This window comes from Salmo salar, chromosome ssa10, assembly GCF_905237065.1.
Source record: "Salmo salar chromosome ssa10, Ssal_v3.1, whole genome shotgun sequence".
NCBI lineage: Eukaryota > Metazoa > Chordata > Actinopteri > Salmoniformes > Salmonidae > Salmo > Salmo salar.
In genome coordinates this window covers 123758909-123773231 of record NC_059451.1, presented here as the reverse complement: position 1 = coordinate 123773231, position 14323 = coordinate 123758909, and the positions used below count along the sequence as shown (strand labels likewise).

The window sequence follows — 14323 nt, the reverse complement described above, 5'->3', positions numbered from 1 at the left end:
TCCAGGCCATGTAGAGACAGACAGACAGACAGACACTCCAGGCCATGTAGAGACAGACAGACAGACAGACAGACAGACAGACAGACAGACAGACAGACAGACGGACACCACAGGCAATGTAGAGACAGACAGACAGACAGACACTCCAGGCCATGTAGAGACAGACAGACAGACAGACAGACAGACACTCCAGGCCATGTAGAGACAGACAGACAGACACTCCAGGCCATGTAGAGACAGACAGACAGACACTCCAGGCCATGTAGAGACAGACAGACAGACAGACAGACAGACAGACAGACAGACAGACAGACACTCCAGGCCATGTAGAGACAGACAGACAGACACTCCAGGCCATGTAGAGACAGACAGACAGACAGACAGACAGACGGACAGACGGACAGACGGACACCACAGGCAATGTAGAGACAGACAGACAGACAGACACTCCAGGCCATGTAGAGACAGACAGACAGACAGACAGACAGACACTCCAGGCCATGTAGAGACAGACAGACAGACACTCCAGGCCATGTAGAGACAGACAGACAGACACTCCAGGCCATGTAGAGACAGACAGACAGACAGACAGACAGACAGACAGACAGACAGACAGACAGACAGACACTCCAGGCCATGTAGAGACAGACAGACACTCCAGGCCATGTAGAGACAGACAGACAGACAGACACTCCAGGCCATGTAGAGACAGACAGACAGACAGACAGACACTCCAGGCCATGTAGAGACAGACAGACAGACAGACAGACACTCCAGGCCATGTAGAGACAGACAGACAGACAGACAGACAGACAGACAGACACCACAGGCCATGTAGAGACAGACAGACAGACACTCCAGGCCATGTAGAGACAGACAGACAGACACTCCAGGCCATGTAGAGACAGACAGACAGACAGACAGACAGACAGACAGACAGACAGACAGACAGACAGACAGACACCACAGGCCATGTAGAGACAGACAGACAGACAGACAGACACTCCAGGCCATGTAGAGACTGACAGACAGACAGACACTCCAGGCCATGTAGAGACTGACAGACAGACAGACACTCCAGGCCATGTAGAGACAGACAGACAGACAGACAGACACTCCAGGCCATGTAGAGACAGACAGACAGACAGACAGACACTCCAGGCCATGTAGAGACAGACAGACAGACAGACAGACACTCCAGGCCATGTAGAGACAGACAGACAGACAGACAGACACTCCAGGCCATGTAGAGACAGACAGACAGACAGACAGACAGACAGACAGACAGACAGACAGACACTCCAGGCCATGTAGAGACAGACAGACAGACAGACAGACAGACAGACAGACAGACAGACAGACACAGACACTCCAGGCCATGTAGAGACAGACAGACAGACAGACAGACACTCCAGGCCATGTAGAGACAGACAGACAGACAGACAGACACTCCAGGCCATGTAGCGACAGACAGACAGACAGACAGACAGACAGACAGACAGACAGACACTCCAGGCCATGTAGAGACAGACAGACAGACACTCCAGGCCATGTAGAGACAGACAGACAGACAGACAGACAGACAGACAGACAGACAGACAGACAGACAGACACTCCAGGCCATGTAGAGACAGACAGACAGACAGACAGACAGACAGACACTCCAGGCCATGTAGAGACAGACAGACAGACAGACAGACAGACAGACAGACAGACAGACACTCCAGGCCATGTAGAGACAGACAGACAGACAGACAGACAGACAGACACTCCAGGCCATGTAGAGACAGACAGACAGACAGACACTCCAGGCCATGTAGAGACAGACAGACAGACAGACACTCCAGGCCATGTAGAGACAGACAGACAGACATACACTCCAGGCCATGTAGAGACAGACAGACAGACAGACACTCCAGGCCATGTAGAGACAGACAGACAGACAGACACTCCAGGCCATGTAGAGACAGACAGACAGACACTCCAGGCCATGTAGAGACAGACAGACAGACGCTCCAGGCCATGGAGAGACAGACAGACAGACAGACACTCCAGGCCATGTAGAGACAGACAGACAGACAGACAGACAGACAGACAGACAGACAGACACTCCAGGCCATGTAGAGACAGACAGACAGACACTCCAGGCCATGTAGAGACAGACAGACAGACACTCCAGGCCATGTAGAGACAGACAGACAGACAGACAGACAGACACTCCAGGCCATGTAGAGACAGACAGACAGACAGACACTCCAGGCCATGTAGAGACAGACAGGCAGACACTACAGGCCATGTAGAGACAGACAGGCAGACACTCCAGGCCATGTAGAGACAGACAGACAGACAGACAGACAGACAGACAGACAGACAGACAGACAGACAGACAGACAGACACTCCAGGCCATGTAGAGACAGACAGACAGACAGACACTCCAGGCCATGTAGAGACAGACAGACAGACACTCCAGGCCATGTAGAGACAGACAGGCAGACACTCCAGGCCATGTAGAGACAGACAGACAGACACTCCAGGCCATGGAGAGACAGACAGAGACAGACAGACAGACAGACAGACAGACAGACAGACAGACAGACAGACACTCCAGGCCATGTAGAGACAGACAGACAGACAGACAGACAGACAGACAGACAGACAGACACTCCAGGCCATGTACAGACAGACAGATAGACAGACAGACAGACAGACAGACACTCCAGGCCCTTTAGAGACAGACAGACAGACAGACAGACAGACAGACAGACAGACAGACACTCCAGGCCCTTGACAGACAGACAGACAGACAGACAGACAGACAGACAGACAGACAGACAGACAGACACTCCAGGCCCTTTAGAGACAGACAGACAGACAGACAGACAGACACTCCAGGCCCTTTAGAGACAGACAGACAGACAGACAGACAGACAGACACTCCAGGCCATGTAGAGACAGACAGACAGACAGACAGACAGACAGACAGACAGACAGACACTCCAGGCCATGTACAGACAGACAGATAGACAGACAGACAGACAGACAGACACTCCAGGCCCTTTAGAGAGACAGACAGACAGACAGACAGACAGACAGACAGACAGACACTCCAGGCCCTTGACAGACAGACAGACAGACAGACAGACAGACAGACAGACAGACAGACAGACAGACAGACAGACACTCCAGGCCCTTTAGAGACAGACAGACAGACAGACAGACAGACACTCCAGGCCCTTTAGAGACAGACAGACAGACAGACAGACAGACAGACACTCCAGGCCATGTAGAGACAGACAGACAGACAGACAGACAGACAGACAGACAGACAGACAGACAGACAGACAGACAGACAGATAGACACTCCAGGTTTTTAGAACCGTCTAGATTTGTCTTCGCTACCAACCCAAAGTTAATTATCCAGGAGTGTGCCACTAATCAAGTGGTCAGAATTGAGTTAGAAATGAAACAGAAACACCTCTTATAGCCTTACGTAGTCCAAAGTTGTCCAGAATAAGAAATCTGGTTATTTAGCAGATGCTTTTATGCGACGGAACAGAAATGTCAACATTGACCGGTGACTGTATTTATTCAATGTCCCATCTGGGAATTAAACCCAAAACCACGGTGTTGCTAGCACCGTGCACTAATCCATTTAGACATTAAAACCACAATCTCATCTCTAACAAGTCTCTGTTTCCCCTCTCTAGGTCGAGGAAAAAATGTTTTAATCAATGTGTAAAGATTCAGCGTTTGATCATGTATCGTCTGATGAAGGTCTCATTAGACCCAAAACTCACAGTATGCTTTTAAAACTTGATTTATATTCAAGGTCACTCACATCTCTCACCTTCCAATGTGTTTCCTGTCCTCTTTCACTCACATCTCTCACCTTTCAATGTGTTTCCTGTCCTCTCTCTCTCTCACATCTCTCACCTTCCAATGTGTTTCCTGTCCTCTCTCTCACATCTCTCACCTTCCAATGTGTTTCCTGTCCTCTCTCTCTCTCACATCTCTCACCTTCCAATGTGTTTCCTGTCCTCTCTCTCTCACATCTCTCACCTTTCAATGTGTTTCCTGTCCTCTCTCTCACATCTCTCACCTTCCACTGTGTTTCCTGTCCTCTCTCTCTCACATCTCTCACCTTCCAATGTGTTTCCTGTCCTCTCTCTCTCTCTCTCTCTCTCTCTCTCTCTCTCTCTCTCTCACATCTCTCACCTTCCAATGTGTTTCCTGTCCTCTCTCTCACATCTCTCACCTTCCACTGTGTTTCCTGTCCTCTCTCTCTCTCTCACATCTCTCACCTTTCCAATGTGTTTCCTGTCCTCTCTCACATCTCTCACCTTCCAATGTGTTTCCTGTCCTCTCTCACATCTCTCACCTTCCAATGTGTTTCCTGTCCTCTCTCTCACATCTCTCACCTTCCAATGTGTTTCCTGTCCTCTCACTCACATCTCTCACCTTCCAATGTGTTTCCTGTCCTCTCTCTCTCACATCTCTCACCTTCCAATGTCTTTCCTGTCCTCTCTCACTCACATCTCTCATATCTCTCACTTTCCAATGTGTTTCCTGTCCTCTCTCACTCACATCTCTCACCTACCAATGTGTTTCCTGTCCTCTGCAGGCGTGTATAGATGAGAATGCAGAGATGGTCCAGTTCCTGGTGGAGAGTGGAAGTGATGTAAACCGGGGGGATAACGAGGGATGGACCCCCCTCCACGCTGCTGCCTCCTGCGGGTTCATACAGATCACCAAGTGGGTCCTCTGTCTATTTAATATCACACTGTTCCACTATACTACTGGTTCTACATCCTGGTCCTGAGGATCCCAAAGGGGTTGCACACCTGACTCCAACTAATCAACTCATCATCAAATCTTTTTATTTTTATTTATTTATTTTTTATTTCACCTTTATTTAACCAGGTAGGTTAGTTGAGAACAAGTTCTCATTTATAATTGCGACCTGACCAAGATAAAGCAAAGCAGTGTGACACAGACAACAACACAGAGTTACACATGGAGTAAACAACAACACAGAGTTACACATGGAGTAAACAACAACACAGAGTTACACATGGAGTAAACAACAACACACAGTTACACATGGAGTAAACAACAACACAGAGTTACACATGGAGTAAACAACAACACACAGTTACACATGGAGTAAACAACAACACACAGTTACACATGGAGTAAACAACAACACAGAGTTACACATGGAGTAAACAACAACACAGAGTTACACATGGAGTAAACAACAACACAGAGTTACACATGGAGTAAACAACAACACAGAGTTACACATGGAGTAAACAACAACACAGAGTTACACATGGAGTAAACAACAACACAGAGTTACACATGGAGTAAACAACAACACAGAGTTACACATGGAGTAAACAACAACACAGAGTTACACATGGAGTAAACAACAACACAGAGTTACACATGGAGTAAACAACAACACACAGTTACACATGGAGTAAACAACAACACAGAGTTACACATGGAGTAAACAACAACACACAGTTACACATGGAGTAAACAACAACACACAGTTACACATGGAGTAAACAACAACACAGAGTTACACATGGAGTAAACAACAACACAGAGTTACACATGGAGTAAACAACAACACAGAGTTACACATGGAGTAAACAACAACACAGAGTTACACATGGAGTAAACAACAACACAGAGTTACACATGGAGTAAACAACAACACAGAGTTACACATGGAGTAAACAACAACACAGAGTTACACATGGAGTAAACAACAACACAGAGTTACACATGGAGTAAACAACAACACAGAGTTACACATGGAGTAAACAACAACACAGAGTTACACATGGAGTAAACAACAACACAGAGTTACACATGGAGTAAACAACAACACAGAGTTACACATGGAGTAAACAACAACACAGAGTTACACATGGAGTAAACAACAACACAGAGTTACACATGGAGTAAACAACAACACAGAGTTACACATGGAGTAAACAACAACACAGAGTTACACATGGAGTAAACAACAACACAGAGTTACACATGGAGTAAACAACAACACAGAGTTACACATGGAGTAAACAACAACACAGAGTTACACATGGAGTAAACAACAACACAGAGTTACACATGGAGTAAACAACAACACAGAGTTACACATGGAGTAAACAACAACACAGAGTTACACATGGAGTAAACAACAACACAGAGTTACACATGGAGTAAACAACAACACAGAGTTACACATGGAGTAAACAACAACACAGAGTTACACATGGAGTAAACAACAACACAGAGTTACACATGGAGTAAACAACAACACAGAGTTACACATGGAGTAAACAACAACACAGAGTTACACATGGAGTAAACAACAACACAGAGTTACACATGGAGTAAACAACAACACAGAGTTACACATGGAGTAAACAACAACACAGAGTTACACATGGAGTAAACAACAACACAGAGTTACACATGGAGTAAACAACAACACAGAGTTACACATGGAGTAAACAACAACACAGAGTTACACATGGAGTAAACAACAACACAGAGTTACACATGGAGTAAACAACAACACAGAGTTACACATGGAGTAAACAACAACACAGAGTTACACATGGAGTAAACAACAACACAGAGTTACACATGGAGTAAACAACAAAACAGAGTTACACATGGAGTAAACAACAACACAGAGTTACACATGGAGTAAACAACAACACAGAGTTACACATGGAGTAAACAACAAAACAGAGTTACACATGGAGTAAACAACAACACAGAGTTACACATGGAGTAAACAACAACACAGAGTTACACATGGAGTAAACAACAACACAGAGTTACACATGGAGTAAACAACAACACAGAGTTACACATGGAGTAAACAACAACACAGAGTTACACATGGAGTAAACAACAACACAGAGTTACACATGGAGTAAACAACAACACAGAGTTACACATGGAGTAAACAACAACACAGAGTTACACATGGAGTAAACAACAACACAGAGTTACACATGGAGTAAACAACAACACAGAGTTACACATGGAGTAAACAACAACACACAGTTACACATGGAGTAAACAACAACACAGAGTTACACATGGAGTAAACAACAACACAGAGTTACACATGGAGTAAACAACAACACAGAGTTACACATGGAGTAAACAACAACACAGAGTTACACATGGAGTAAACAACAACACAGAGTTACACATGGAGTAAACAACAACACAGAGTTACACATGGAGTAAACAACAACACAGAGTTACACATGGAGTAAACAACAACACAGAGTTACACATGGAGTAAACAACAACACAGAGTTACACATGGAGTAAACAACAACACAGAGTTACACATGGAGTAAACAACAACACAGAGTTACACATGGAGTAAACAACAAACAAGCCATGATCAGTGGAATCAGGTGTGTAGTGTTAAATGTCCACTCCTTGTTACCAGGATGAAGAACCACTGCACTGTACAATACATTGATGTGGTGTTGTGTGTGTGTAGGAAACATTATGTTGTGTGTGTAGGATCTGTTAAAGTGTGTGTGTGTGTGTGTGTGTGTAGAAAACATGTTGTGTGTGTGTGTGTGTAGGAACCATTATGTTGTGTGTGTGTAGGAACCATTATGTTGTGTGTGTGTGTGTGTGTGTAGGAACCATTATGTTGTGTGTGTGTGTGTGTGTGTGTAGGAACCATTATGTTGTGTGTGTGTGTGTGTAGGAACCATTATGTTGTGTGTGTGTGTGTAGGAACCATTATGTTGTGTGTGTGTGTGTGTGTGTGTGTAGGAACCATTATGTTGTGTGTGTGTGTGTGTGTAGGAACCATTATGTTGTGTGTGTGTGTGTGTGTGTAGGAACCATTATGTTGTGTGTGTGTGTGTGTGTAGGAACCATTATGTTGTGTGTGTGTGTGTGTGTGTGTAGGAACCATTATGTTGTGTGTGTGTGTGTGTGTGTGTGTGTGGGAACCATTATGTTGTGTGTGTGTGTGTGTAGAAAACATTGTTGTGTGTGTGTGTGTGTAGGAACCGTTGTGTGTGTGTGTGTGTGGAAAACATTGTTGTGTGTGTGTGTGTAGGAACCATTATGTTGTGTGTGTGTGTGTGTGTAGAAAACATTGTTGTGTGTGTGTGTGTGTGTGGGAACCATTATGTTGTGAGTCTATGTTGCAGGTACCTGATAGAGCACGGTGCCCGTGTGGGGGCGGTGAACAGCGAAGGAGAGCTTCCTCTGGATGTGGTCACTGAGGATGCTATGGAGAGACTGCTGAAGGGAGAGATCAAGAAACAAGGTAGGGTGTTAGGTTTTCACAGTTACGCCTCGTTAACACACAGACCCACATCAACATAGTCATTAACTCACTGAGGATGCTGTAGGGCGAGACCTAGAAGCAGGGTCACTAGGGATTATTATGTAGTCTGGGTGTTCTAGAAGCAGGGTAACTAGGGATTATTATGTAGTCTGGGTGTTCTAGAAGCAGGGTCACTAGGGATTATTATGTAGTCTGGGTGTTCTAGAAGCAGGGTAACTAGGGATTATTATGTAGTCTGGGTGTTCTATAATACTAGAAGCAGGGTCTCTAGGGATTATTATGTAGTCTGGGTGTTCTAGAAGCAGGGTCACTAGGGATTATTATGTAGTCTGGGTGTTCTATAATACTAGAAGCAGAGTAACTAGGGATTATTATGTAGTCTGGGTGTTCTAGAAGCAGGGTAACTAGGGATTATTATGTAGTCTGGGTGTTCTAGAAGCAGGGTAACTAGGGATTATTATGTAGTCTGGGTGTTCTATAATACTAGAAGCAGGGTCTCTAGGGATTATTATGTAGTCTGGGTGTTCTAGAAGCAGGGTCACTAGGGATTATTATGTAGTCTGGGTGTTCTATAATACTAGAAGCAGGGTAACTAGGGATTATTATGTAGTCTGGGTGTTCTAGAAGCAGGGTCACTCTAGGGATTATTATGTAGTCTGGGTGTTCTGTAATACTAGAAGCAGGGTAACTAGGGATTATTATGTAGTCTGGGTGTTCTAGAAGCAGGGTCACTAGGGATTATTATGTAGTCTGGGTGTTCTATAATACTAGAAGCAGGGTCACTAGGGATTATTATGGAATCTGGGTGTTCTAGAAGCAGGGTCACTAGGGATTATTATGTAGTCTGAGTGTTCTAGAAGCAGGGTAACTAGGGATTATTATGTAGTCTGGGTGTTCTATAATACTAGAAGCAGGGTAACTAGGGATTATTATGTAGTCTGGGTGTTCTAGAAGCAGGGTAACTAGGGATTATTATGTAGTCTGGGTGTTCTAGAAGCAGGGTAACTAGGGATTATTATGTAGTCTGGGTGTTCTAGAAGCAGGGTAACTAGGGATTATTATGTAGTCTGGGTGTTCTAGAAGCAGGGTAACTAGGGATTATTATGTAGTCTGGGTGTTCTAGAAGCAGGGTCACTAGGGATTATTATGTAGTCTGGGTGTTCTATAATACTAGAAGCAGGGTAACTAGGGATTATTATGTAGTCTGGGTGTTCTAGAAGCAGGGTAACTAGGGATTATTATGTAGTCTGGGTGTTCTAGAAGCAGGGTCACTCTAGGGATTATTATGTAGTCTGGGTGTTCTAGAAGCAGGGTCACTAGGGATTATTATGTAGTCTGGGTGTTCTAGAAGCAGGGTCACTAGGGATTATTATGTAGTCTGGGTGTTCTAGAAGCAGGGTAACTAGGGATTATTATGTAGTCTGGGTGTTCTAGAAGCAGGGTAACTAGGGATTATTATGTAGTCTGGGTGTTCTAGAAGCAGGGTAACTAGGGATTATTATGTAGTCTGGGTGTTCTAGAAGCAGGGTAACTAGGGATTATTATGGAATCTGGGTGTTCTATAATACTAGAAGCAGGGTCACTAGGGATTATTATGTAGTCTGGGTGTTCTATAATACTAGAAGCAGGGTAACTAGGGATTATTATGTAGTCTGGGTGTTCTAGAAGCAGGGTCACTAGGGATTATTATGTAGTCTGGGTGTTCTATAATACTAGAAGCAGGGTCACTAGGGATTATTATGTAGTCTGGGTGTTCTATAATACTAGAAGCAGGGTCACTCTAGGGATTATTATGTAGTCTGGGTGTTCTATAATACTAGAAGCAGGGTAACTAGGGATTATTATGTAGTCAGGGTGTTCTAGAAGCAGGGTAACTAGGGATTATTATGTAGTCTGGGTGTTCTAGAAGCAGGGTAACTAGGGATTATTATGGAATCTGGGTGTTCTATAATACTAGAAGCAGGGTCACTAGGGATTATTATGTAGTCTGGGTGTTCTAGAAGCAGGGTAACTAGGGATTATTATGTAGTCTGGGTGTTCTAGAAGCAGGGTAACTAGGGATTATTATGTAGTCTGGGTGTTCTATAATACTAGAAGCAGGGTAACTAGGGATTATTATGTAGTCTGGGTGTTCTAGAAGCAGGGTCACTAGGGATTATTATGTAGTCTGGGTGTTCTAGAAGCAGGGTAACTAGGGATTATTATGTAGTCTGGGTGTTCTAGAAGCAGGGTCACTAGGGATTATTATGTAGTCTGGGTGTTCTAGAAGCAGGGTAACTAGGGATTATTATGTAGTCTGGGTGTTCTAGAAGCAGGGTAACTAGGGATTATTATGTAGTCTGGGTGTTCTATAATACTAGAAGCAGGGTAACTAGGGATTATTATATAGTCTGGGTGTTCTAGAAGCAGGGTAACTAGGGATTATTATGTAGTCTGGGTGTTCTAGAAGCAGGGTCACTAGGGATTATTATGTAGTCTGGGTGTTCTATAATACTAGAAGCAGGGTCACTAGGGATTATTATGGAATCTGGGTGTTCTAGAAGCAGGGTCACTAGGGATTATTATGTAGTCTGAGTGTTCTAGAAGCAGGGTAACTAGGGATTATTATGTAGTCTGGGTGTTCTATAATACTAGAAGCAGGGTAACTAGGGATTATTATGTAGTCTGGGTGTTCTAGAAGCAGGGTAACTAGGGATTATTATGTAGTCTGGGTGTTCTAGAAGCAGGGTAACTAGGGATTATTATGTAGTCTGGGTGTTCTAGAAGCAGGGTAACTAGGGATTATTATGTAGTCTGGGTGTTCTAGAAGCAGGGTAACTAGGGATTATTATGTAGTCTGGGTGTTCTAGAAGCAGGGTCACTAGGGATTATTATGTAGTCTGGGTGTTCTATAATACTAGAAGCAGGGTAACTAGGGATTATTATGTAGTCTGGGTGTTCTAGAAGCAGGGTAACTAGGGATTATTATGTAGTCTGGGTGTTCTAGAAGCAGGGTCACTCTAGGGATTATTATGTAGTCTGGGTGTTCTAGAAGCAGGGTCACTAGGGATTATTATGTAGTCTGGGTGTTCTAGAAGCAGGGTCACTAGGGATTATTATGTAGTCTGGGTGTTCTAGAAGCAGGGTAACTAGGGATTATTATGTAGTCTGGGTGTTCTAGAAGCAGGGTAACTAGGGATTATTATGTAGTCTGGGTGTTCTAGAAGCAGGGTAACTAGGGATTATTATGTAGTCTGGGTGTTCTAGAAGCAGGGTAACTAGGGATTATTATGGAATCTGGGTGTTCTATAATACTAGAAGCAGGGTCACTAGGGATTATTATGTAGTCTGGGTGTTCTATAATACTAGAAGCAGGGTAACTAGGGATTATTATGTAGTCTGGGTGTTCTAGAAGCAGGGTCACTAGGGATTATTATGTAGTCTGGGTGTTCTATAATACTAGAAGCAGGGTCACTAGGGATTATTATGTAGTCTGGGTGTTCTATAATACTAGAAGCAGGGTCACTCTAGGGATTATTATGTAGTCTGGGTGTTCTATAATACTAGAAGCAGGGTAACTAGGGATTATTATGTAGTCAGGGTGTTCTAGAAGCAGGGTAACTAGGGATTATTATGTAGTCTGGGTGTTCTAGAAGCAGGGTAACTAGGGATTATTATGGAATCTGGGTGTTCTATAATACTAGAAGCAGGGTCACTAGGGATTATTATGTAGTCTGGGTGTTCTAGAAGCAGGGTAACTAGGGATTATTATGTAGTCTGGGTGTTCTAGAAGCAGGGTAACTAGGGATTATTATGTAGTCTGGGTGTTCTATAATACTAGAAGCAGGGTAACTAGGGATTATTATGTAGTCTGGGTGTTCTAGAAGCAGGGTCACTAGGGATTATTATGTAGTCTGGGTGTTCTAGAAGCAGGGTAACTAGGGATTATTATGTAGTCTGGGTGTTCTAGAAGCAGGGTCACTAGGGATTATTATGTAGTCTGGGTGTTCTAGAAGCAGGGTAACTAGGGATTATTATGTAGTCTGGGTGTTCTAGAAGCAGGGTAACTAGGGATTATTATGTAGTCTGGGTGTTCTATAATACTAGAAGCAGGGTAACTAGGGATTATTATATAGTCTGGGTGTTCTAGAAGCAGGGTAACTAGGGATTATTATGTAGTCTGGGTGTTCTAGAAGCAGGGTAACTAGGGATTATTATGTAGTCTGGGTGTTCTAGAAGCAGGGTAACTAGGGATTATTATGTAGTCTGGGTGTTCTAGAAGCAGGGTAACTAGGGATTATTATGTAGTCTGGGTGTTCTAGAAGCAGGGTAACTAGGGATTATTATGTAGTCTGGGTGTTCTAGAAGCAGGGTCACTCTAGGGATTATTATGTAGTCTGGGTGTTCTGTAATACTATAAGCAGGGTAACTAGGGATTATTATGTAGTCTGGGTGTTCTAGAAGCAGGGTCACTAGGGATTATTATGTAGTCTGGGTGTTCTAGAAGCAGGGTATCTAGGGATTATTATGTAGTCTGGGTGTTCTAGAAGCAGGGTAACTAGGGATTATTATGTAGTCTGGGTGTTCTATAATACTAGAAGCAGGGTCACTCTAGGGATTATTATGTAGTCTGGGTGTTCTAGAAGCAGGGTAACTAGGGATTATTATGTAGTCTGGGTGTTCTAGAAGCAGGGTAACTAGGGATTATTATGTAGTCTGGGTGTTCTAGAAGCAGGGTAACTAGGGATTATTATGTAGTCTGGGTGTTCTATAATACTAGAAGCAGGGTCACTAGGGATTATTATGTAGTCTGGGTGTTCTATAATACTAGAAGCAGGGTAACTAGGGATTATTATGTAGTCTGGGTGTTCTAGAAGCAGGGTAACTAGGGATTATTATGTAGTCTGGGTGTTCTAGAAGCAGGGTAACTAGGGATTATTATGTAGTCTGGGTGTTCTAGAAGCAGGGTAACTAGGGATTATTATGTAGTCTGGGTGTTCTAGAAGCAGGGTAACTAGGGATTATTATGTAGTCTGGGTGTTCTAGAAGCAGGGTAACTAGGGATTATTATGTAGTCTGGGTGTTCTATAATACTAGAAGCAGGGTCACTAGGGATTATTATGTAGTCTGGGTGTTCTAGAAGCAGGGTCACTAGGGATTATTATGTAGTCTGGGTGTTCTAGAAGCAGGGTAACTAGGGATTATTATGTAGTCTGGGTGTTCTAGAAGCAGGGTAACTAGGGATTATTATGTAGTCTGGGTGTTCTATAATACTAGAAGCAGGGTAACTAGGGGTTATTATGTAGTCTGGGTGTTCTAGAAGCAGGGTAACTAGGGATTATTATGTAGTCTGGGTGTTCTAGAAGCAGGGTAACTCTAGGGATTATTATGTAGTCTGGGTGTTCTAGAAGCAGGGTAACTAGGGATTATTATGTAGTCTGGGTGTTCTAGAAGCAGGGTAACTAGGGATTATTATGTAGTCTGGGTGTTCTATAATACTAGAAGCAGGGTCACTAGGGATTATTATGTAGTCTGGGTGTTCTAGAAGCAGGGTACCTAGGGATTATTATGTAGTCTGGGTGTTCTAGAAGCAGGGTAACTAGGGATTATTATGTAGTCTGGGTGTTCTAGAAGCAGGGTCACTAGGGATTATTATGTAGTCTGGGTGTTCTAGAAGCAGGGTAACTAGGGATTATTATGTAGTCTGGGTGTTCTAGAAGCAGGGTAACTAGGGATTATTATGTAGTCTGGGTGTTCTAGAAGCAGGGTAACTAGGGATTATTATGTAGTCTGGGTGTTCTAGAAGCAGGGTAACTAGGGATTATTATGTAGTCTGGGTGTTCTAGAAGCAGGGTAACTAGGGATTATTATGTAGTCTGGGTGTTCTAGAAGCAGGGTCACTAGGGATTATTATGGAATCTGGGTGTTCTAGAAGCAGGGTAACTAGGGATTATTATGGAATCTGGGTACCCATCTGTTGCATG

General features: G+C 43.8%; 1 protein-coding gene across 4 annotated transcripts in view; it reads left to right on the top strand.

The window, feature by feature from the left end:
* LOC106561824 (protein phosphatase 1 regulatory subunit 12A) overlaps positions 1–14323 on the top strand; it is a 67612-nt gene that overhangs the window by 14862 nt on the left and 38427 nt on the right. For all 4 annotated transcript variants that reach the window (XM_045688657.1, XM_045688656.1, XM_045688655.1 and 1 more), the window contains exons 2-3: positions 4623–4753; positions 8221–8339. In XM_045688657.1, coding sequence (XP_045544613.1) covers positions 4623–4753; positions 8221–8339 — 250 coding nt within the window. The remainder of the gene's footprint in view (positions 1–4622; positions 4754–8220; positions 8340–14323) is intronic.